Source organism: Erpetoichthys calabaricus, chromosome 1 (assembly GCF_900747795.2).
Source record: "Erpetoichthys calabaricus chromosome 1, fErpCal1.3, whole genome shotgun sequence".
Classification (NCBI taxonomy): domain Eukaryota; kingdom Metazoa; phylum Chordata; class Cladistia; order Polypteriformes; family Polypteridae; genus Erpetoichthys; species Erpetoichthys calabaricus.
In genome coordinates, this window is record NC_041394.2 from 130,523,494 (window position 1) to 130,548,474 (window position 24,981).

The window sequence follows — 24,981 nt, forward strand, 5'->3', positions numbered from 1 at the left end:
CAGAAACCTGAAATCCCAGTTGCTCCAATTATCCTTTAAAAATAAAAAATAGTAAGATTATGCCCCATCCACAATTTGAAAGAAAAAAAAAAGTTGCAAGTCCATTTTGATGATGGTTCCATGCCTGGTATGATATTAGCAAAATCTAGTTACCCTAACACATATTCATGCCATATTTCATATTAAATGACAGAATTGTCCAGAGGTCAAAACATTAAATGTTTGTATGATTTCTACAATCCTAGAAACTGTTTTAAATTTATTTGGATATATACCCTTTCACAACTGCAAACTGTCCCTGGAATTCAATGGCAAGTTGTCATGCCACAGACATGTGAGTAAAGTAGAAATTGAGTGTCCCAAGAAACTCCACCCTCAAAATTACGTGTTTTTTTTTTTTCATTTTTAGCAGACTAAATTTAAGTGAATCAGTCATGAATGAATCACTCAGGTTGTGGCTGTTATAATTAAGCAGGGGGGTTTGCTTGTTTTGCAAGGGTGTCTATTTCAGAATGTCAGGAAATTGTGTTAATTATACTATTAAACTTGGTGATATTTACATCCACTTTTCAGAAAAGGGAATGATGTACTCGAATGATAATGAAACAAAAGTAAAAAGGACAGCTCATGGTATTCATCAGATGGAAATTAATACATATTATGCAGCATTAAAATATTTTGTTAGTTCATATTACTGGTTTATTGCTGCTTTGCATCTGGCTGTGCTGTGTTCAAGTTTGTATAAAAAATGTTCAAATATATTGCACATAAATATATGTATTTTTAGAAAATAGTAGCAAAGAATGCATCTCTTGAATTATTCATTTTGTGTATTTGAAAGAGACTACAATGAAATCAAATGATTTTATGATTATTCTAAATCAGGAATTTTAAAATGCTACATAATTTGCAGGGTGGTAAATTTGTCATTGTGGTTGCTTACATTTTTGACGCACTTCCTTTGAAATTTAATTTGCAAGAAAGCTGTACTGACTGTTTTATAGCAATCATTCATTGTTAGAAAATATTGCAATCACACTTGGATTTGAACATGTTGTTGTTTTTTTTTTTTGTTAATTTTTTTTTTTGTTCTAGGTTCCGCTTTGCTGAAGTGCGGTACTTGCGTGATGAGTGGGTAGAGACAACAGTGTTCCTTATTCCTGATGTGTGGCACTGCATGCCCTCCTTACCAGAGTGGGAAACTATAAAAAAACAATCACAAAGTAACTGTAGATGACAATGACACTACTGAAAATGAGCAGGACAAGGTATTTGGAGTTTGAGATTATTCAGAATGATTTAACCTTGGATTATTTATTGCCTTTGATCCAGAATGGATTAAGTGGATTAGAAAATGAATGAATAATCATCTGTTTGTGATAGGTTTATAATAAACAGTTATTGAAACTATGATGAAAATAACTGGGATGTCTGGAGCACTAAAATTAAAGTGCCTTAGTTTTAAAAAGTTATGCTGACTCCTAGATTAAATTGCATTTTGTTAGCTGTTAGTTCATATGAAATACATTCCTTTTAGAAAAACGTGTCAGGTAGAGTGACTACATCATTGGGGTGCTTGTGTTGTCTGTTTAACTTATATTGCTTGGCTTATGAGAAATGAAGCATGGATGTAGCATGACGATGAGTGCTGTTCCAGTCACAAAATACTTTATAGTTTTTAGTCCCACTAGGAATTTAATCCAGGTCAGCACTTATACTTTTTTCTTCAAAAAGGTTGTTTGTGACATGTCCCTTCAATGATTCACCTGTTTATCTTCATTCTTCTATGTAGTCTTTAAGTATACTTACTTAAGAATGTGCCCCTATTTTTACAATTATTGGTTCTAGGCATGTTTCTGAGACACATTTCAATAAAAATGTGGTAAAAGAAGTGTAATTTTAATGACTGCACCAAAACATTGTGGTAATGGTACTTTAAGTGGCTATTTACATGTTTTTTCTCTATCTGATTAATACGTGTGTTTGTCTTTGCATGCAGGGCAAAGGGGAGTCTGCCCCAAAACCAGAATGTCAGGATAGCTTGCCAGATGAGCCCTCCATTATTTCAAGTCCACAGCAGACAGCTGCAGGAGACAAGTTTACCTGTGCAACTCTTTCTTTAAACACCTTATTAGAATGTCAGCAAGGCAGCAGTGAGTTTGCTTTTGAGGTATGAAATAAGGGATTGATTCTTGGTATCTCAGTTATATAAACATGCCATTAAATCCTTTGTCTAATGAATGTGTAGACGTGTAAGTGCATATAATTATGCCAACCATGATTAACCCTTTGCTGTGAAAGAATGACTAAAGTAACAAGTAAATGAGCTTTAAGAGGGTTGCCTTGAAGTCACATGTTAAAAGCAAGTTCACTTTAATATAAATAAGCTGAAGTCTCTCTTAATGTCTTATCAGTTGCATTATTTTCTAGCTGTTAGGTTAACTGTTTACAAAAGTTTCATACAAGCCGGGGACACCATGCTTGGGCTGAAACCTGCATATGCGTGTGTATATGTACGTGTATAATTGTGTGTGTGTGTGTGTGTATGTATTGTGGAACTTGACCCGGACACAGACAGGCAGATACGTTAGATTTACCCCACACACATTTATTGAGGTTTTCCATCACAATACTCAGTACTCAACAGCCCCAATACCCCACAGTTCTGGCCAACACAATACCTTTTTCTTTCTCTTCTTCCAGCCGCCTCCTTCTCTCCTCCAGAGACCTCATCCGTCTTCCACCCGATTCAAGTCCCCTCTGAAGGGAGGCGGCCCCTTTAAATAAGCACCCGGATGTGCTCCAGGTGTGTTCCCGGCAATCTCCCACCGACACGCCCCAGTGTGGCGGAAGTGCCGGCTGTATCCCCGGAAGCACTCCGGGTGTCCCTTCTTTTCTCCCCCCCCCCCCCCAGCACTTCCGGGTGTGGTGGAAGTGCTGAGGTTCAGGGTCCTACTGGTATTGGGCTGCCCCCTGGCGGTGACCACGGGCCCCTTCCCAGCTGTGTACCCGTGGCCCCCAGGGCGGTTGCCCCCTCGAGGTCTGGAGGAGGCACAAGCCCTCCTCCAGTCTTCTCAGGCGTCCCGGCTGGGCACCACCCCCATCCGGGTACCACAGTATATACATGCAACAAAGTATTTCTTAGGATGAAACCATTATTTGATTCCAATAGGTTGGAGCCTTGCTCAAACTATTTTTTGCCATGAATGTCTATAAGGAGTTCCATATTTCTGCATTAACCTGTGCCTGTGTTATAGACCATGTTGGCCCAAATTACAATAATTTAAACGTGTGTGTGTGCTTTTTTTTATTTTGTACTCTGTCATTCATGTTCATAGCATAATCTTATGTACTCAGAAATCTGTGTGGGAATACTTGTTTTGGATACCAGTGTATCAGACTTTCTTACTGAGATAAAGTTTGTTCTAAATGTCAGGTTTGTTTAGCAGCTTCAGTGCAATCTGTCAGTTTATTTTTCATATAAGCAATGTTTTCCATATTTCTGGCTGTGAAAAAACAAAAACATTTTCCTAATTGGATTTAGTACATCTCCTTGGCTTTTAATTAATGTATTGTTCTTGCTAATATAATACTGTATTAACCAGGAAGGCTCCCTATTGTTTTAATTTTTTTCATGGATTCTAATTTTCATGGCCACTGTGACAGTGATTATTTGGGCCTTATCTTTGCAAATTTGCAACTGTTCTAGACATGGAATGTTTTGATTATTACCCTCTATGTACTTAATGGTGTGGTTAATGAAAATCAACCAAAATGGTTGCAGGACCACAAAAGCAGTGTTTTTTTTTTTAAATTGCCATTTGAATCACTTTGAAAACCTGTTATCTGAATTGAAATGGACCTTTAACCAGCACAAATTTAAGACTATCAATTGTATTTTGTTCTCTATGGAAGAGAGGTCCAACATCTCTCCAAAAGTGTGATCTAACCTTGTTACACTTTACAGAAAGTAAAGTTTAGTGATATTATCTTCACCAAAATTAATTCTAGGTGTACCAATAGTTTTGTTTTGTAGAAAAAATGTACTACTCATTTTTGAGCACAAAATATGACTCGTGTTATTTTATACATTCATTTTTGTTTAATTTCATGAAGGCTGCCAATAATTCCAGAGTAAACCATATATCTTATTTTCTTTAAATCCTTTACCTAGTCCAACTGTGTGCATGTTTATGTTGCTGCATATGGTCTAAAACAGAAGACTGTACTTCAGAAACAATGATTCAAATTTGTGTAGCAACAAAATAAGGAAAAGTAAAGTAGGGACAGAAAGCTGGATGTTATAATTCCTATCTGATCTAGGATTTAATGTAGACTGTTGTCCTCTTGAACCAGTTTCTGAAACTATGTAGTATTCTGTTTACTCTGAGTAACTCAGGGCATTAATTTCATCTTTTTACAAACCAAAATGAAGAGTAAACGTATCTATCATGAATAGTTATCATTATCTATACAATTGTAATCAGTTTGTTTGTTTGGTCATCAAGAACAATATAGCTAAACCGATTTTCACAAAGTTTTGCATGTACTATATGCTGCCATTGGTCTAACTTAAAATATAAGTAATGGAAAGCATCACAAAAAACAGTGTAGATGCTGGGACTGCATCAGGCAGCAGGAGAGTTCTGTGTTGGGCTGATTGAAGGATACCTTTATCAGCTCACTCAAACGTCTGAACCAGCCAAAGTGGGTTTTCATCTAAGACCGGAGGTACAATGTTTTCTTCTCTGCAAATCTGGATAACAATTTCCTTACAAATTGGACTCCAGCTTTGTTGAAGAATGCCTTTTTGTTTCATTGTGGATTGTGTTTAACCGTGTTAAATGTTCAAGAGATCCTTCCCGCTTATTTTCATCTGGATCCTATGAAACAAAGTTTAGCGTCAATTTCGTGAAACTGCATGCAAAAGGAAACTTGGCTGTTTCGCTCACCATTTCCTATTCCTTTATGATGTTATATTTTACATAACCTATGGTGGGAGATTCATGCTGCTTGACCTGGACTGTGGCGGCCTGTTGCATGTTGGTAAAGCAGCAGATAGGAATTTCATTACACTGTGTACTCTGAAATTAATGGATAACACTACAATTTTTTTCAAAGCAAAACCTTATTATTTTGAAAAAGCCAATGCTATGGTACTCCTGTACACCATTACCATTAGCAAAAGAGCCATGATGAAACAGAAAAAAACTGTTTTGTTTTCGCATATGCCAAGCTGCTGTTCACAATATGGCAGAAAGAGAATTATTGAGGATGGTGACAATTTTTACCGTTTCACTACTGTTGATGGTATACCTATTCAATTCCTTTTTATGATATATATATAATTTTAGGCTTTTATGCCAATACAGTCATGATTTATAGTAATTTTAAATTTACACTGACTGAATCAACTTTGAATCTTCTTTTAACAGTATTGAACAAGTGTTGTCTGTTGCAATAATACAGAGATCTGCGAATCCCAGGCCCCCTGGCCTTCCTACTGTAGATGCTTTCTGCAGTCATGCAATCCAGTTTATTAATGTGGGTTAAACATTTATTCATGAAACCACACTAAACCAGGAAAAAAAAGAAGTAACATTCATGGTTCCAACCCAACAAGGAGTTAGCAAATTATGGAATCCAATGATACACATGAAAATTAATTCTTGTCTCATGAAAGCAGAAAAAAAATTGATCGTTATCAGAGAAGCAGTGTAAATGACAAATATGAAATTTCCCTTTTAGCCAACAATGACAAAAGAGACAATATTTAGTAAACACATAAATATTATCTTTAACTTAATCCATTAAGCTAATATAACCAGGCAATGCCAGGTACATCTGCTAGTGTAAAATATTTTTCCTCCTCTTATTTTGTACCTTTTTGTACACTACATTGTTTTTGTGCTTTTTGGAGAACATACTTCTACAAATTGACACAGTGTCCTTTTTTCAAATAACTGTTAATTCTTTCATTGGCTTTAATAGTTAGACATACATGATTCACTGAGCTACATTTTGTAGTTCACTTAATTTTGTACATGAGCTAATAACTATTTACATATTTCTTTATTTTGGATGCATCAGTTCTTCAAAGTAATACATGGAATTCATAGACACATACCACTGTATACTTAAAGACTAGTTTTGAAAGAACAAGAATTTAGTAATAAAAATTTTGCATTTAAAGTACCTCATAGACGTTGAAGCAGCACTGATCATAACTTTGTTTTTTTTTTTGAATAACTCAAGGACAAATGCTTGTCCATCACATCTACTGTTACCTTTATGTCTGACACCCAGAAAGTACAAACAGGGTGAGGTTCACCCTGACTAGAAAAAACCTCTCTGCAGATGAGCAACCTTGTCTTTATTTTCCTATCTCTGTTCTTATCACACCCATATTGCATGCAGTATTTTATAAAATATTCAGTTTTTGAAGTGATTCTCAAATTCTGTATATACCTTGTACAAGTATCTGCATAAATACCATCACATCGTTGAAGACTTCATAAATTCTTATAGATTCTGTTTTAACAGGTGTTCCTGATGGCTGAGCTGTTTAATGAAATGCTACAACGAGACTTTGGGTTTCTGATTTACCAGACTCTCTGCCTACTTCCAGGACCAGAGACTGTACAAACTCAGGATAAGAGTGAAGAAGACAATCAAGACATTAAGATGACAGTAAGACATCATCATTGCCTTGTGTTTGCTGTATTTAGAAATAAAGATGTCATCATCTCTTTATTTTAATCCTATTATTGTTTCTAAAGAAATGTGCAAAAATGCATACATCCATTTGAAAAATGATCTTGGCAAAATTTAGTTAATTTAAAGTATACTAAGACTATAAAAGTAAGATGTAAAGTAAAAAATAAGTGGAAGTTCTCATTCTGAAATGTGAACAGTAAGACACATTAAGTAGAACAAATACTGTTAGTGAAAATGAAGCTTGCTAAACATAGATCAGTTTAGGAGCATTTTTAGGTAAAGGGTGATGAGGTTTGTTGCAGACTCTTTGATACTGCGCTGAAATACCAAAACCACACATCATTAATGCATTACCAAAAGTCAAAGTGCAGCAGTGTTTCCATATCAGAAGCACTAACAAGGAAAAAAATACTGATTGGCAGTCGGATGAATTCACACAGGGGGCTGTGATAGAAGAAGATGGTTGATTGTAAAGGTTTCCGGCACTTAATCAGTCAATCTTGAGTCAGAGTACCACATTCTATCTAGACACTGTCACCCACTATATAGAACAAAAGATTTGTAATAAATTTTCTTTTAGTATTAAAACAAATTCTTAAATGCTTGCATTGAATTTTTTCTGGGAATTTTATCCTTGCATTTTTTCTGTGTTAAAACTTGGTATCCCTACTGTAGGCCCCAAAATGTCCATGTGGATAAAGTTACAGCAACAGCACTACATTTATCTCTATAGCATATTTTCCATACACAGAATGTAGCTCAAAGTACTCTACAAGATGTCAAAGAAGTAGTTACAAGAAAAGAAAAAAACTAATTAAATTAGATAAGTATGTACAATAGATATGAAAAATGCCACCTGGTAGTAAAATCGCTTTTGTTTGATTTTAAGGAGGCTTTGAATATGACTATTGATTAGAAAACCTTATGTTAACTGTATGTGGCTGGCTGATATGCAATGTCTATATGGTATGGACATTTTGTTGGTTTCAAAATAATAACAACCAAACACCCCACCGCCAGTGCAAAGCTGTCTTTGTCTTCCTTTTATTTTTTGTTCTAGTTAGAAATGTATAGATTTACAGGACTATGTCTAGAAAATTGACTGTTACGTTTTTATGCTGTGTAATTATAAAAATAATTTTTATTGACATATTTTAATTATGTAATATTCAGCCTGTTTACATAGGTGATATAATTCTTTATGCAGGCCTCTTGATAACTATCCTAAAACTGTTTTTTTAAATTTATTTTAATAAATGATCCGTTACCTTCCACAGTCTGAAGTTAAGAAAGAGGAAGAGGTAGATGCAAAATTTAAGGGTGAAGAGACTTTGAAATCCGAGCAGAGTAAAAAGACAAATGATGAAATAATTGATGACTGCTTGCTTTTGCAAGATGATGATGAAGATGATTTTGGTGAGGCTTCCCTCAGTATTTTTTTTTATAAAATGTATTATTTATATAATGAGATGTTAAATGTTATTGTGCCAATGATAAATTTTTGAAACATACAGTTTAAAGAAATCAGTAGCCAGGTATTTATGACTTATTTCTTTACACACTTTCTTAGCTAGAGCTAAGCTAAACTCAGGATTTTTTTTAATATATAAATTATTATTCTTCCCAAAGGTCTGTACAAACAAGTGTTTTAATATGTTTAACCAAAAGGTGCTGAAGTCAAGTTCAACTCCACCCTGAAATTGACCTGGTGAAATAGGAATGTTAAAATGTAAGCAATTTGGTAAACCTTTAGAATAAAGGATTAGAAACGGGCCATCTTTTGCACAAAAATCATAGCTTAATTTCAGCAGATTTGATTTTCAGCATATTTTTGTGTGTTCTTTTGAACACTGAAGATATCATTTGTATGCAGATGCACTGTGCATCTGGAGTATCAGCTAGCATGGACAGGGAAGCTCAACTAGTAATTCCATGTTTCAGGCATACACATACTTCTCCTTCAAACACTAATTCATAGTGAGAACAAACACTTATTCCACAAATGTGAGATTTGGTTATTTAATATGTGATCAAAAATACACAATCCCATAAAAAGTAAGTTCACAAAAGTCTGGGAATCATATGGAGAACCTTTTGCTGAAGTGCAAGTCACACAACTCAGTTAATATGTTTTTGCTTAAATTGCTATGTTCTCCCACCTCAACCTCCCCAACAATAAGAGACTTTTTCCTTTAATAAGATGATTACTTTCTCATTGATATTGTTCTAAATGCCTTTTGAAGAGAATGCTAACACAGGTTACACTCATAATTTGGAAAAGTTCAGAAATGGTTCCATAGGCAAAATTCTCTGGACAGTTTCTTCTGATTTTTTTTTTTTTTTTTTTAATCACAGAGCCATGACTTCTGTCGCTGCTTTAATAGGAACCAATAGAGAGATTGAAGTATAAGAGTGAAATACTTTGGTTTTAGACATAGCATTTAAAAAAAAAACACACACACACCCATCATTTTCTTTAACACCACCCGCCTACGGCAAACAACACCTTCAGTTCTTATAGTGGTTAAAGCGCCAAGTCCTTGCATATTGATAACTGTTGTACAGCACTGAATGTGATGATGCATATTGCTTATATGTACACCATATTGTGTTCCCAATTTGAAAAAAATGTTGACACTTCTTTTCCAAGCTTGTCCATGTCACATACTCCAGTATTTCAGTCTCACTAAAATATGCTTTCATTCAACTTTTTTGATCACTACTTGACTATAACCACAATGCTGCTTCCAAAGCGGTGTTTTAAAAGGCGCCAGTGTTAGCGCTTAAGTTACCATCTTGATGTCATCACGGTACACAAAATGAGGAGTATCGGTTTTATATGGTTTTTATGTTTAAATTGACTAAACATTTAAAAGGTTTTTATTCAAAACCCTAAAATGCAAACTGATTCATATAAACCTTCCGAAAACTCTGTGTTATCCCAGTGAGGAAATAACCTGGAGTATATTTTTTGATGTAGGGGTTTCTACAGATGAAGGTGAGATGAAGTCTGCTGTATCAAATTCATTAGATGCTGTCTCCAGTAAAGAAGTGGTAAGCAAATGCCAGAAATGTATAATTACATTTTTTTTTAAGTTATAGTTTCTGGAAAAAAATGTGTTTTTCTGTTTGCAGGTTAGCTGCTTTAAAGATTCTGTTAGAACATCTTTGATATAATTTTAAAAATAATTAAAATATCGTATTAAGCATCCTTATAATTCCTGTTGCCAATAGCTGGCAGTGTCCCTTTCTCTACATAATGCTCCTGCACGTTTGGATGCATCACAGTGTTTGTGTAGCATCAGATCTTTGCTGCTTATAAAAAGAGTGGTAATACAGTAAATTATCATAATGGGAGATAAAGTGTTTAAATAAAAAGATATAATGAAAAATGTTATATGCTTCATATAATACAGGAAAAAGTAGAGCACAATAAATTGGTCCTAAGTCGGGATGTTGTCCTGGCATTCACATACTTTGATCAGAATCTCTGTGGCTTCCTCATGATCAAGGACCTTGAGGAAATCCTGCATTCTCTAGGACTACACCTCTCACCTGCTCAGGTAAGACATTAGAATTATACTACTGTACGAATATAAAGATGAATTTGAACTTGCTTAATAATTATCAGTATTGCCTTTGGCATCACTGGTACTTAATCAAACAATTCAGTAAGGCTTCTATGTTATTTACCTTACATTTCTCTGTTGTAGGAGGCTCCTCTCCGATATTAATGTAACTTTAGCACACTTGTTTTAACAAATAGAATAATACAATTGGTTGATGAACACAAACATTATTGAGATATGATAATTGAATATATATGTTGATATTTAAGGATGCAGACCATCTAGACAGGCAAACATATAACATAGACAGGTTGTTTACTTGCTGTTTAGAGTTCTAATTTATCATGGAACTGATAGTTTTACGATACTCAGTTTTTAAAGGTAATGTCTGATGTTGTGGGGAATTGTTGCATTTGTTTCTTCACTAGGTTCAAGTGAAGGATTCTTATTATATCATAGTGCATTCCTTCTCTTTGCTGCATGATCCTTTTTTTGTTGTGTGTTGGGTTTTCCTCAGTTAGACCCTTTGCTATGTTGTTTGCAGCTTCATAGAGAAAAGCATTACTCTTCTGGCACAAGAATTTAGATGCTCCATTCTTGAAGTGATGGCTGCTCCTCTGCTTTCAAACTGGCTCACTGTTTAGCTTGGCAAACTGGATCTCAGCTCTCTGGCTTATAAAAAGAAGAGTGCTGGTTTCAGTTCCCCAAAGAAGACCAGCTCAAAGCCCTTTAGTTTCAGAGAACAGGTTTCATAGGTTTTTAGTCATTTTAGATAGTGAGAGCAGTGCTCCCGTGGGAGTTCCCTTAGACTTCCGTTGAGAGAGCCACCTGAGAGAATCAGGGTGTGTCTTCAGAGAATTCGCAGGCTGATGCAAAGAGTTTTAAGGGAACATGTAACTTCTCCTGATTGGATTAAAGTCACACCCAGTTACAAAATGAGGATCTCCTCATAGGCAAGGTCTCCTGTCCATCAGAATTGTCATTCATTGATTTACATTTCTTGCATTAGTCCATTACGTGCCTTCTGGCTCAAGAAGTCTGCAAAGTGGACTGTGCAAAGATGTCGGTGCAACTACGATTTACACCTTTGTCATCAGATGAAGTACATGCTGATCCTGGTATGAGATGTTTAGTCCCTTACATTGGAATGCAAGTGAAGAAAGGCGAAGCTTGATGCCTGCTAAACCTTTTGTTTTAACAGGCCTGGCATGCCAGTATTTCCAAACAGAATGGGCAATGACAACTTTGTGAGAAGATAGCCGCCAGATGCAAAGGCTTGCTCAGATTTGTTCAGCTTATGTGTTGTGACTTCTGATTATACAATACTAGTCATTTAGCCCGTTACAATAACGGGCGCTAGAACAGTAGTGTATAAAGATTAGTAAGAACAGTCTATATTAAATGGCAAGGGACTTTGACCTCATTCTTTATGTTGGTTGTATTTTTCTTTGTCTTTCAGCCTTTCTTTTGTTGATGTTTACTTGCTGAGCTGACCGTTCTTCGTGGGCTACCGCCGTGTATTGTGTGTCTTTAATTTTCTGTGACAGTAATACTGTCTTGTACGTCTGCTGGCTTGTACGTCCGTCATGTATCTTTAATTTTCTCTGGCGGTAATACAGGCGTGCGCGTCGGTAATATGCCTTTAATTTTCTCTGACAGTAATACTGGCTTGTATGTGGCTATAATATGCATCACTGTATTGTGTACCTTTAATTTCCTCTCGCAGTAATACTGGTTTGTATTTCCGTAAAATGCCTGTAACTTTCTCTGACAGTAATATCACGCAGCGCACCGTGCCCCGCGTATGCGCACATCACCAGAAGACACACACACACACATGGACACCTGGACGCACACAGGGATTTTATTAAAGAGGATAGGAGGCAATGCTGTCAGTGTTATGATTTAATGTCTCTTTGTGGTGTACATCAATTGCTTGTTTGTTTATTCAAGTGCTTATTAAAACAAAAGTAGCTGGATAGTAAATGTTAAGCACAAACTGGAAAACCCATTAGGGAAAGTGTTTTTGATTGTATTTCTAGTGGTGACTTTTTTTTTTTTTTATTATTATTTCCTTGTTTTCTTAATTGGTTATTTTATGTATATTAAAGTGTGAAAGCTAGCAGCAGCATTGTTTTTTTTTTTCTTTTCTAAATATGCCCTGTGTTAAGTGTAAACAGTGAAACTGACCATGATTTTCTATAGTGTATGGGATATCATACACAGTGGAATAGGCAGTAGGCAAAGCTATGATAATTACTTGTTGAAAGTTTCCTTCCTTTTAGGGTAAATATATCTTCTTTTCACATTAGCTTTGGATGGAAGTCTTTACCCTTATCTATTTCTTAGTACTCTTTGTTATTTATAGTGTTTATAAAGTGTTAACTTTATTATTGTTAAAAGAAGATCAGGACATTTGCCTTGAACTGAAGCACATTATGATATAATTCTTGTCATTTGAACTTGGTGATAATACCAGATGATCTATAGATTAAAAATAGTTTCTTCAGTATGCTATAAATTAGTGGAAAACTTGTGAACATATCTAAGTGTACAACACAAAACATGTATGCAGAAGGAAATGAGAAAAGTTATTTTTGTGTTGACATATTAGTGTCATAAAAATATTATTGTATGCAATAAGTGATTTGATGTGTGGTTCAAGCATTGATGCAAACAGGAAGGTTGAACAGGAAGTGTTCCAAGTGCTTGGAAGTGGCATCTGCAGCTCTAGTGAGTGAGTGAGAGAGGTGAATCCTTATTCTCTGAACTATTTGAGTTGCAAAGTGTTAACAAACATTTTGTTAATGTGCACAGTTAATAAATAATACATTTTGTATTTGTTAAAAATGTCATCTACTGTAACCATCTCAATTTTTCAATTATACCATGATTGGATTTTTAGGCCATATCAGCCCCTCTTACTTGTCATTACTATAAAATTTTACCTTATTGTTATTGTGGAGTAGTGAAGTAATGTGCTATTTCAACTTAATTGAGATCTTTTTATTTAAATGTAGTCAGTTGTTCAGCGCAGGAATGGTGTACCCAGCAGAAAAAAAATGTTTATAGTTTTTTATATTGTTTGCCTCTTGATTATTATGTAATTCATATTTGAGAAGATACATGTTTGATACTGCAGTGGGCTGACGCCCTGCCGAGGGTTTGTTCCCTGCCTTGCGCCCTGTGTTGGCTGGGATTGGCTCAAGCTGCCCCCGTGACCCTGTAGTTAGGAGATAGCAGGTTAGATGATGGATGGATGTTAGATATCTGGGATGCTTTTTCTCTCTACCAAATAAATTGCTTTGTGAATAAAATTCCTTGCAGGTTAAAAAAAAATTCTGAACCCTCATACATTGAAGATAGTTTTCAATCCACAACTTAAAAATATTGAATTTATTTTGCATGTTGAAAATAGTGTTGATATAATTCCTGATTTCTAAGATGGATCTCTTTCAAGTAAGGTTATTAACAATTATATAATGGTAGGGTTGTGTTTGCTATTATTGATTTTGGACAGGAATCAACTTTGTGGATGTACAGTAATCCCTCCTCCATCGCGGGGGTTGCGTTCCAGAGCCACCCGCGAAATAAGAAAATCTGCGAAGTAGAAACCATATGTTTATATGGTTATTTTTATATTGTCATGCTTGGGTCACAGATTTGCGCAGAAACACAGGAGGTTGTAGAGAGACAGGAACGTTATTCAAACACTGTAAACAAACATTTGTCTCTTTTTCAAAAGTTTAAACTGTGCTCCATGACAGGACAGAGATGACAGTTCCGTCTCACAATTAAAAGAATGCAAACTATATCTTCCTCTTCAAAGGAGTGCGCGTCAGGAGCAGATCATGTCAGAGAGATAGAGAAAAGCAAACAAATCAATAGGGCTGTTTGGCTTTTAAGTATGCGAAGCACCATGGCACAAAGCTGTTGAAGGTGGCAGCTCACACCCCCTCCGTCAGGAGCAGAGAGAGAGAGACAGAGAAAAACAAACAAGCAAAAATCAATACATGCCCTTCGAGCTTTTAAGTATGCGAAGCACCGTGCAGCATGTCGCTTCAGGAAGCAGCTGCACAGAAGGTAGCAACGTGAAGATAATCTTTCAGCATTTTTAGACGAGCGTCCGTATCGTCTAGGTGTGCGAACAGCCCCCCTGCTCAATCCCCCTAGGTCAGGATCAGAGAAAGTCAGCGCGAGAGAGAGAGAGAGAGAGAAAAGTAAGCTGGGTAGCTTCTCAGCCATCTGCCAATAGCGTCCCTTGTATGAAATCAACTGGGCAAACCAACTGAGGAAGCATGTGCCAGAAATTAAAAGACCCATTGTCCGCAGAAATCCGTGAACCAGCAAAAAATCCGCGATATATATTTAAATATGCTTACATATAAAATCCGCGATGGAGTGAAGCCGCAAAAGGCAAAGCGCGATATAGCGAGGGATTACTGTAATGTCAAAGAAAAGTATGGTCTTTCACAGTGTCTGCCTTAAAGTTAGTTGTTGGATTCCTCAGACATGTGTTTCAGGAATCATCGAGTGACAGGTTGACATAAAAACAAACTATGCTCCCTCATTCAAACTAACAACAACAAAATTCAATGCTTTTAAGATCAACTTCAGTGTGCTGTTCGGCAAAGCAAAGAAACAAATAAATTATGATAAAGTGGAGACTCCTAAAAGTCTTAAACATTTTCTTTTGTTAGAATAAAAGCAGTTTCAACAGCCTGAGAGTATCTCTTAAGCAGTATGTTGTTTCTGAGACATGTGAGGACGTGTGTTTCTGAGACATGTGTGAGGATGTCACTCACTTAACCTGTCTGTATTTCAAAAGTGAAAAATGCATATAAACAGTAGTAATTGATACTCATATTGTAAGTCAGTTTGAACAAAGGTGTCAGATGATGCAAAGACAAATACTGTAGGTGAGAGATAGCCAAGAATATAATGGGGAAAAAGGCAAAAAACCTGACACAAGTTTTATTTTTCAATAAAAAAGGTATAATAAGCATTTGGAGTTTTGTCATTATTATAAAGTGATAAAAGCAATGCAAAACTGAATTTCTATATAAGACATAGAACCTCTGGTGAGGTTGCCAAAAATTATCCCACATCATTGAAGACGGACATTGATGCCTTTCTGAGTCTGTGTAAAGCATTAATACCAGTTAGAATCGATATAATGCAAATTTAGACATTTATCTGTGTTAAAATACAAAAACATTAAAGTCACATAATGATGATAAAACAAATAATGGGATCTTCTGCAGCTATTACAAGACTTGCACCTCTCAGTGCCTTTCTTCGTTTCTAGTACTGAGTCTATACTTAATAAATCATGCCAGTTTTTCCACTTCATTCTGGTATATTTATTTATCTTTGAACTTGTCTTTTCAAGTGTTTTGCTGTATGAACTGTGATGAGAGTTGTGGTGTTCATTTAGAATCATTTATTTTTAAATTATTGTTTTTGCAATATATGATTCAGCATGACAGACTCAGTTTTTATTGATATTAATTTTAGTTAACAATACTTAGATCCTACAGAGAAAACAGAAGAGGTTAATTATTTGCTATTGGGTGGGGTCTTTTCTTATAAATTTAATCAAGAGTTTGGGTAGTTGCTCAAAGAAACACCATCACTGTCAACACAGGAGTTCCACAAAGCTGTGTACCAAGTCCTCTGCTGTACTTCCTTTACACACACAATACACCATTATTAGATTTGCTGATGACATGACGCTCTTAGGCCTCATTTCCAAAAAGGTCAAGGTAGAGAACCTGGCAGCACCCGGTGCCAGGCTCCATAACCTCTCACTGAATGTCGGCAAGACCAAGGAGCTAGTAGTGGATTTCAGAAACTCAAGAAAATAATAAATGTATTATTTTACAACAAAGTGTTTGCTCTATTTTCCAAAAATTATAATGCTATATTACAAATATATTAGTTGCTTGCTATCAGTATAATCCTGTGCACAATTTGTCATTTAATACAGATGTAAAGGGATTAAGCACAGATGTATTGGACAGTCCAGAACCTAAAGCCTATCCAACTCTTGGCACAGAAAGAAAGTGCAAACCAGACATAGTGGACAGACTGGGATTTGAACCCAGGCTTCCTGTACTTTGAGGCAACAGGGCTAACCACTGCATGAACTACATTTAAATGGTCAGTCAGCCACTGGTCTTTTTATTTTAGTAGCCATGCTTCCAAAATAATGTACAGGGTGAGCCAAAATGAAGTACCACATTTCTCAAGGTCATTGTGTGAGGTAGAGGCGGGCATGTGGGTTGGAGTGGGATCCTTTGATAGGCGATCCCTTGTAGTTTTTAGTCGGCAACACGCCTTGGTCCGTTGCGCACCATGCTTTCACTGTTGAAACATTCTTCAAAAACAACAAATCCATCATCACTATGGAATGTGCCTTCCAAACGCACTTCAGCATTCCTCCTAACGGTGACAACCCAAATCGGAAAACAATTCTTTAGTGCATGGATAAATTTAGACAGACGGGTACAACATTGAATGGAAAATCTCCAGGCCGTCCTCATACTGTACAGATGCCTGAAAACATCCAAGCTGTAAGGGCATCAATTTTGTAGTTCCCTAGACGTTTAGCATGCAAACATGCTTTTGACTTGGGCATTTCCAACATGTCTTTGATGAGGATGTTGCTTGAGGACTTTAATTTCCATCCATACAAAATGATGGTAGTGCAGGAACTCACTGAGAGAGACTGGGAGAGCAATAGAGTTATGTGTGAACATTCTGCAAACCGTTCATCGAGATGCTATCATCATGTGCAGCGACAAGGCACATTTCCATTTGAATGGTTGCCCAACCCTCGTGAACTTCATCAGAGACACCTGCACAGTGAGCATGTTACAGTTTTGGGTGCTGTTGCAGAGTTTGGCATTGCAGGCCCTTCATTTTTTGAGGAGGGGGGAGCAACAGTCACCATCACTTCAGAACGTTACATCGAAATGCTAGAGAACTTTTTGCGGCCCCAACTTGAAGAAATGGATGTAGTGGATGTCGGGTTTCAACAGGATGGGGCAACAGTTTATACAGAGATCCATGCAAATTTTTGTGGTGATGTCAGGTGGCCTTCAAATTCGCCTGATGTCACTCCATGTGATTTCTTCTTGTGGGGCTATCTCAAGTTGAAGGTATACACACAGCCACCTCAAAATCTTGCAGCCCTCAAGGACGCTTTTCCCCACAAAATCTCCGCTATTCCCCAATGAAATGGCCAAATAGTCTTGAAGAGACTAATGATGGCCACGGCCTTGAAGACATCATTTTTTAAACACAGTGGAAAAACTCTATTTTGTATACCCTTTCTTGTATCGTAATGAAATTTATTTATTTTGTAGCGTTTTTGTAGAATAACGTTTGAAATGTGGTACGTCCTTTTTTGGTGCACCCTGTATTACATAATGTAGTTTTTTTTATGTAGCATCTATTGTCATATGTTTTAATACTTTTTTTTAATTCACCAGTGCTAACAAATGTCCTAACCTTGCATCTTCCATCCATTCATACAGTCAGGTGAAAAAGTAAGTGCACCACAGCAAAATGTTTTATTCTTTATTATCAAATGTGGACATTTCTAGATAGATCATTTAAACAGCAGCTGTAAATAGAGGTGATGTTATTGGGAAAAAGACAATGAAAGTTTGACTCTAAAATAATGTATTCAACAAAAAATTTCTGTCTGTGGAAAAAATAAGTACACCATTGGCCCTAATAGCTGGTATTACAGAATCCTACATTTCTTTCTTTTCAACCATTCCTTGGTGTGTTTGCTGGAATGTTTAGGGCAGTTGTCAAGTTGAAGGGTCCACTTGACTGAGCTTCAGTCTTCTGACAGATGGTCTCACATTACTCTTAAGTACCTTCTTGTACTATGATACAATGATGGTGAACTGCAAAGGCCCTAATGTAGCAAAACATCCTCAAACTATAACATTTCCTGCACCATGCTTTGCAGTTGGAATCAGGTGTTTCAGGTCAGATGTCTTTGAATTTCACTAAAATGTCTTCTATTATTGTGGCCTGATAACTCCATCTTTGCCTCATCTAGTCAGAGCACATTGCCCCAGAAGTCCTCGTCTTTGCCTTGGAGTCATTGGCAAACTTTAGTTGTGTCTTTGTTCTTTCTGGACAGTAAAGGCTTCTTCTGGTCCACTTCCATTTAATTTGTGCAGCCTCTTTCTAATGATAGGCTCATGCACTTTGACATTAGCAGTGACAAGAGTTACCTGTAGGTTCTATGATGATATCTGGGGCTCATAGAAACTTCTTTCAGCACCTTAGTCTGCTCTCAGCCGTAACTTTCAGGGGCAGCTTGACCTGGACAAGTTGGCATTTGTATATTGTACTTTTAGATTGGTACTTTGTAACTGATCTTCCTAACAGTGGAACTGGTTGATTTCTAATTTTTAAGTCTTTTAAAATCTCTTCCCAGACTTGGGCATCTATACCTTCTTTCTGACAGCCTTAGGGAGCTCTTTGATCTAGGCATGGTAATAAATAAATGGGGTTTTCAGATAAAAAAAAAAATAAAGTATGGTTTAAATAAAACAGGCTCCTCAGGATCCAATCCTCTCTATGATGATCTAATCATTTTCAACTGATCTGGTACACCCTGTTTCTCTAATTTTAGGTAATTTGAAATAATGATAAATTTAGGGGTGCATTTATGTTTTCACATGCAAAAATTGCATTTATGCTTATGTAAAATTATACAATGACAGGAAAATGTAAATGTGGTATAATGCTTGTTGTATATGTCACTTTATATGTCACTATATGGTATTGTTTAAATTGAAGATCAAATCTTTATATGTCCACATATGCTAGAAAAAGAAGAAAACCTTTCATTGGGTGTGCATATTTTTTTTACATGATTCTACATCCATTTTAACCAAGTTCGAAATCGTATTTTTATATTAATGATACCTATTAATAAAATGGAAAATAAATTGTCTTATGCTTTGTGCAATTTGTACAAGAATATTTTTCATCTTATACTGTACATCATAGCACCATCTCACATAATTCAATCAATAAGCAGTATGCAATTCTTGGCATGGAAAGGGAGGTGCTAAGTATGCTGCAGCACCCAAGCTCATGATCTAAATCATATAAAAAGTATGTTTAAAACAGTGCTATAAGGGGCAGAAAGTTATCTTGAACGAATGTACAACACATATAATGAACATCAGACAAATGTAACTGACACAGTGGGAGAGCAAAATAACCACTGGACAGTTTAACAGTTTCAATGGGTTTTTCTATTTGTAGATATTGTTGTTGTATATACATTAACATACATGTTTAATCTACAGTATTTTATAATAATAGTGCACGAGGAAACTATGTTACTCAATTTTGCATAGGCAATGTTTCAGATCATTCTTATTTTTGATGTTCTAAAAGTTGTTTCCACTTACATACGTCTGTAAAGCAGGGAAACAATATGTTTGTCAAATAGCTTGTTGAGTAAAGGAAGAGGCAGTGTTCTTTCGGTTGGCTAGTAAAGCTGAATGCTCTAGTGAACTAATAATGATGAAACAATGTTATTTTGTGGGCCATTTTTTTAAACTGAGTTATTCACTCTTTGGATAAAGGATGAATAGACAATCTTTACTGAATTGTGCCTCTCTATTGAACTCTCCCTGAAAAGCTTGGAGAATATACAGCACTCCCCAATCTGTTAGGATGTCTTGGGGACTGTTCTGCTTTGAATTTGCCTGCTTTGAGTGACTATGGATGTGTGTTTCATATGCTCTGTGATGGGCTGGCAGGTCTTTCCAGAATTGTATTGATTTTTCTTGTATGTGAGCAATTAGAAGTATGTTGAGAGACATGAGCAAATTAGTGATTTAACATTTGCCACAAATTATAATGTTTTATTTGCTTGAAAAGATGTGCGTTATCACCATAGTGCTGAGTGTTTGTGTTCTAGTAAAACAATTGAATTAGGACTAATGTAATTGTGTCACTATGTTTTGTCCCCTTTCCAATTAGGTTAAAGATCTAATATCAAGTTTTCATCAGAGAATAAGTTTCATTACCGAGATTTAGCAGTTAGCTGCAATAATTGCCACTGAGAATCAAAATAAGGATCTCACTATTGACTGCTTTGTGAAGGTGAAATTAAGTGTTTTTTCTAATGTCATTTCAGTCACACCTGAAATTTACAAAGGTATGCAACTATTATGTTACTTTTTTGCCCAGTCTATGATTAAGTCTCAAACTGCTCAAATTTGTGTAGTGCTTAAAACTAACTGCAGAACAGTCGTCTAATTGAAATGAATTCAACACATTGTAACTGCAGTTCACAATACCTACAATGTCATTTGCGACTCTCTCAGTCAAGGACATCTTTTCCAACATTCCTATTCCAAGAACTTTGTCGCATGTACTTGAAAGTGAACTGAATTTTCATTCCAATAGATGGTATAGTGGCATGCAAATGTCTGGGCACCCTTGCTTAAAATATCTGTTACTTTGAATAGTTATGTGAATAGAGGAATGGATCATCACCAAAAGCCAAAGATGACACATTTCTTTTAAGCAAAATTACATTTGTATTTCCATCATTCGCAATTACAAAAAAAGAAAAGGGCCAGAAGCAAAAGTTTAGGCATCCGACAGTACTTTGTAACAAAACCCCCCCCCCCCCCCCCCACACATTTGGCAAGTATCACAGCTTGTAAACACTTTTTGTAGCCAGCTAAGTGTCTTTCAATTGTTACTTGGGGTATTTATGCCCCATTCGTCCTTGCAAAAGGCTTCTGATGTTTAGAGGTTTAAGGTCGGGGAACTGTTAGGGTCATGGGAAAAACTGTCACCTTGCGCCTCTTGAGGTATTCCATTATAGATTTTGAGGTGTGTTTCGGATCATTATTTTGTTGTAGGGTCCATCCTCTTTTTAACTTCTGCTTTTTTACAGATGGTGTGATGTTTGCTTCCTGAATTTGCTGGTATTTATTTGAATCCTTTCTCTACCAATGACATGTTCCCTGTACCACTGGCTGCAACATAAGCCTAAAGCATGAGTGATCCACCTCCATGCTTAATAGTGGGAGAGGTGTTCTTTTCCTGTAATTCAGCAACCTTTTTTCTCCAAACGTACCTTTACATGTCGTCACCAAAAAGTTATGCTTTAACCTTATATCAATGCACAGGACTTGTTTTCAAAATGCACCTGGCTTGTTTAGATGTTCATTTGCAAACTTCAGGTGCTGAATTTTGTGGCTAGGACACAAGAAAGGTTTTCTTCTTCTGACTCCTCCATGAAGGTCATATTTGTTCAGGTGTCGCTGCACAGTAAAACAGTGCACCACCACTCCAGAGTCTGCTAAATCTACCTGAAGGTCTTTTCCAGTCAAATGAGGGGTGGTATTTGCCTTTCTAGCAATCCAAAAACCAATTCTTTCAGAAAGTTTTCTTGGTCTTTCAGACCACAACTTGACCACTACCATTCCTGTTACAGTGTGGGAAATAAGTATTTGATCCCCTGCTGAATTTGTAAGTTTGCTCACTTACATAGAAATGAACACTCTTTTTATTTTTTATGGTGTCTTTATTTTAATGGAGAGAGACAGAAAATTAACCAAAAATCCAGAAAAAAACAAACTACACAAAAGTTATAAATTGATTGTGTGACCACATGGGTACACAGCCAATTTATGGGAGCCAGAATTCTGGCTGGGTTGTTGCGGATCAAATACTTATTTTTCTTAATGACATGCAAGTCAATTTATAACTTTTATGTAATGTGTTTTTTCTGGATTTTTGGTTGATTTTCTGTCTCTTCATTTCCTTGTAAGAGAGCAAACTTACAAATTCAGCAGGGGTTTAAATACTTATTTCCTCCACTGTAACTAGCTATTTCTTAATAACATTACAAACTGAGGAAACAACTACCTGAAAACACTTTGCTATCTTCTTGTAGCCTCCTCCTGCTTTGTGGGCATCAGTCATTTTATTTTTTAGAGTACTAGACAGCTGCTTAGAAGAGCCCTTGGCTACTGATTGTTGGGACAAGGTTTGAGAAGTCAGAGAATGTATACAGTTTTGCAACTTGCATCACCTGAGGTTTCCTAACAATGACTATGAACAAGCCATAGCCCTAACAAGACAATTAAGGTCTGAGACCTTGGGAAAACGTATCTGAGACCTGATATCGTGGTCTGCCCATACTTTTCATGGTGTTCTTTTCCTTTTTTCAATTGTACAAAATAAAAACATTACACTAATCTTCATAAAATGCTGAAAAGAAATGTGTTCTCTTTAAACTTCATGCCTTTTGGTGATCATTTTACTTTGTGCTTACTTAACTCACAGTAACAGACACTTTAAGCAAGGGTGCCCAAACTTTTGCATGTCACTATATACAACCGACCCTTCATTCTGCCAGCCAACATGTTGTGTCTGCTTAAGTTATGTGCTTGAAGTGAACATATAAGTAAAAGAACTTGATGTCATAGAAAATTACCTTTCATAAAATACTGCTTTATTTTATTATCACAGTAGATGTAGAAGTAACTCTGATATGTTGTTAGACTTTAAAGGTAACATCACACCACAAGTATTCATAAATGTATCCTTTCCTCGGGAATCAGTGTCTGCCATTATTATTCCAGGAAACCTTGCTCTGTTGCCACCATTACCTGCAAAGAGAAGCATTGATTCATCTCACCATTTTGGGAGATGAAACCTGTAAATTTGCTTTGCATAAGGGTGCTGTAGTCAACATTGAAAAATCTGCTGCAGAAGCTGAACAGGATGAGAGCACACGGGTCCATCTGGAGTGCAGAATTAGTAATCTGGAAGCCCAGGATAGTAGTAAAATTCCATTTATTTTTCTTTTATAAAATACTATGGTTAATAGCACCCAGGAATATGTTATATCTGAAGTTCTTCCAGTTAATAGGTTTTAGTGCTGCATTATGGTTGGTTTTCATCAGTTAAGTTTAAAATTGTTTTTTTTTAGGTGCTTGTGCCTAAGGAATTTTCTTTTATTCTTGTCATTATGGTTTCATTGGTTTGGTTGGCAATACCTGTGCCTTGGTGATTTGTAAGTGCAATAGTTTATCTTCAGACCAACCCCTAGTAACCTCATTTAAAGTGCTAAAGGCATTCATTTTAAATGAATAATGAATTATGTTAATAAATTGCCTGTTGCTTCAGTATTACTTTCTGTTACGTATGTTGTCAAATGGAAAAGAAAATGTTAAATTCTTTCTGTCATATGTATTTGTGTTTATTTAATCATTTTCAAGATGCCATCACTCATAGTTCTCCATTCTTACCTAGAGGAGGCCTTAGCACAGTTAGCTACAGAAGAGGGGGAGAAGAATCCTTGATTTCCAAACTGGAGTTTGCAGAGAAGAGTCTAACTGAAACACAAGAAAAACTAAGCAAAGCAGAGAAAAGACATTCAGGTTGTGAGAAACAACTGAAGGAAAATGCAGGACAACTGTCTTTTGTTATTGAAAAGATGCAACGCATTTTGAACAAGGTGAGAAAATACTGAAGTTTTTTCATTTTCTAGAACCCCATGGTTCTAGTATAGATAATTTTACCTTATTTAGAAGTAGCTTGTACGCAGTAATGAATAGTTTTCAGGAAAAGAGTGTGTTCTATAATTTAATATGATTGCTGTACTCTCTCTTTTTTTTTTTTTTTTTTTAAATTGCTGGCTACCAGTGAAATGTTTGTCTCTGTTTTGTGCAAGTATACAGTAAAAGGATTTTTTTATTACATTTTATTGACTTTATTAAAGGTAAGTAACATTCTATATAAGCAAGTCAAACTTGACAAAACTAAATTCAAATCAGCCACCACCCATGAGAAAGAGAGCAAGGCCAACAGTCAGAGTAAAACTTTAAGAGTAAAAAAAAAAAGGGGAAGAGAATCCTTTTCCTCAATATAAATGCTTATTCTAATATGTTACTGTTTACATCCTACCAGGTTTAAAAAAAAACTTTGAACAGATCCACTAAGTGAGAATTAGATTTTTTCCAATTTCAATTAATATATAACATCAGTTACCCACTGACTTAAAAGAGGTGAGTTAGGAATCTTCCAGTTAAACAAAATAAGTCTACATGCCAATAGTGAAGTAAAGGCAATCACAGTTTCTTTGTCCTTCTCCACTTTAAGCCCATCTGGAAGAACACCAAACACAACTGGATTAGGAGGGATTGTGACTCCAAGGCTGTCTGAAAGTCATTTAAAGATTTTGGTCCAGAATGATGTTAATATGGTGCAGGCCCAAAACAAGTGGCCCAGTGAGGCCAGAGCTCGATTGCAGTGTTTGCAAGTTGGATCTTGTCCTGGATACATTTAGACAATTTTAAATGAGACAGTTGTGCTCGATAAAAGATATTAAGTTGAATAATTGCAAGCTTTGTGCATATGTTGCTAGAGTGAATTCTGTTAATGGCTGCCTTTCACTCCTTTTCTGTAATGTTGAGTGAGAGATCCTTTTCCCACTGTACTCTGGGAAATTTGAAAGGAAGGGACTTTAAAATGTTTTTTACAGAAATATATTACAGAAATGATGTCAGAGCATTCAAGACTGATCACTGTTTCTTCCGGAATAGAAGTAGGTGGGAGGTGAGGAAAATTGGGCAGATTTTGTTTAGCAAAGTTTCTAATTTGGAAATAGTGGAAAAATTGC

General features: G+C 36.1%; 2 protein-coding genes across 3 annotated transcripts in view; both read left to right on the plus strand.

Moving 5' to 3' along the window:
* The window catches only part of LOC114655331 (cell cycle and apoptosis regulator protein 2), a 38,205-nt gene extending 36,058 nt beyond the window's left edge, over positions 1 to 2,147 (plus strand). For both annotated transcript variants that reach the window (XM_028806239.2, XM_028806245.2), the window contains exons 12-13: positions 1,096 to 1,268; positions 2,000 to 2,147. The gene's annotated coding sequence lies outside the window, so the exon portion shown is untranslated. The remainder of the gene's footprint in view (positions 1 to 1,095; positions 1,269 to 1,999) is intronic.
* Positions 1 to 24,981, plus strand: part of LOC127527057 (cell division cycle and apoptosis regulator protein 1-like) — a 37,310-nt gene that overhangs the window by 9,191 nt on the left and 3,138 nt on the right. Inside the window, exons 4-12 of the mRNA XM_051924583.1 lie at positions 1,096 to 1,165; positions 2,000 to 2,170; positions 6,544 to 6,690; positions 7,995 to 8,133; positions 9,698 to 9,771; positions 10,134 to 10,280; positions 20,316 to 20,437; positions 22,938 to 23,138; positions 23,613 to 23,817. Coding sequence (XP_051780543.1) covers positions 1,096 to 1,165; positions 2,000 to 2,170; positions 6,544 to 6,690; positions 7,995 to 8,133; positions 9,698 to 9,771; positions 10,134 to 10,280; positions 20,316 to 20,372 — 805 coding nt within the window. The 3' untranslated portion in view covers positions 20,373 to 20,437; positions 22,938 to 23,138; positions 23,613 to 23,817. The remainder of the gene's footprint in view (positions 1 to 1,095; positions 1,166 to 1,999; positions 2,171 to 6,543; positions 6,691 to 7,994; positions 8,134 to 9,697; positions 9,772 to 10,133; positions 10,281 to 20,315; positions 20,438 to 22,937; positions 23,139 to 23,612; positions 23,818 to 24,981) is intronic.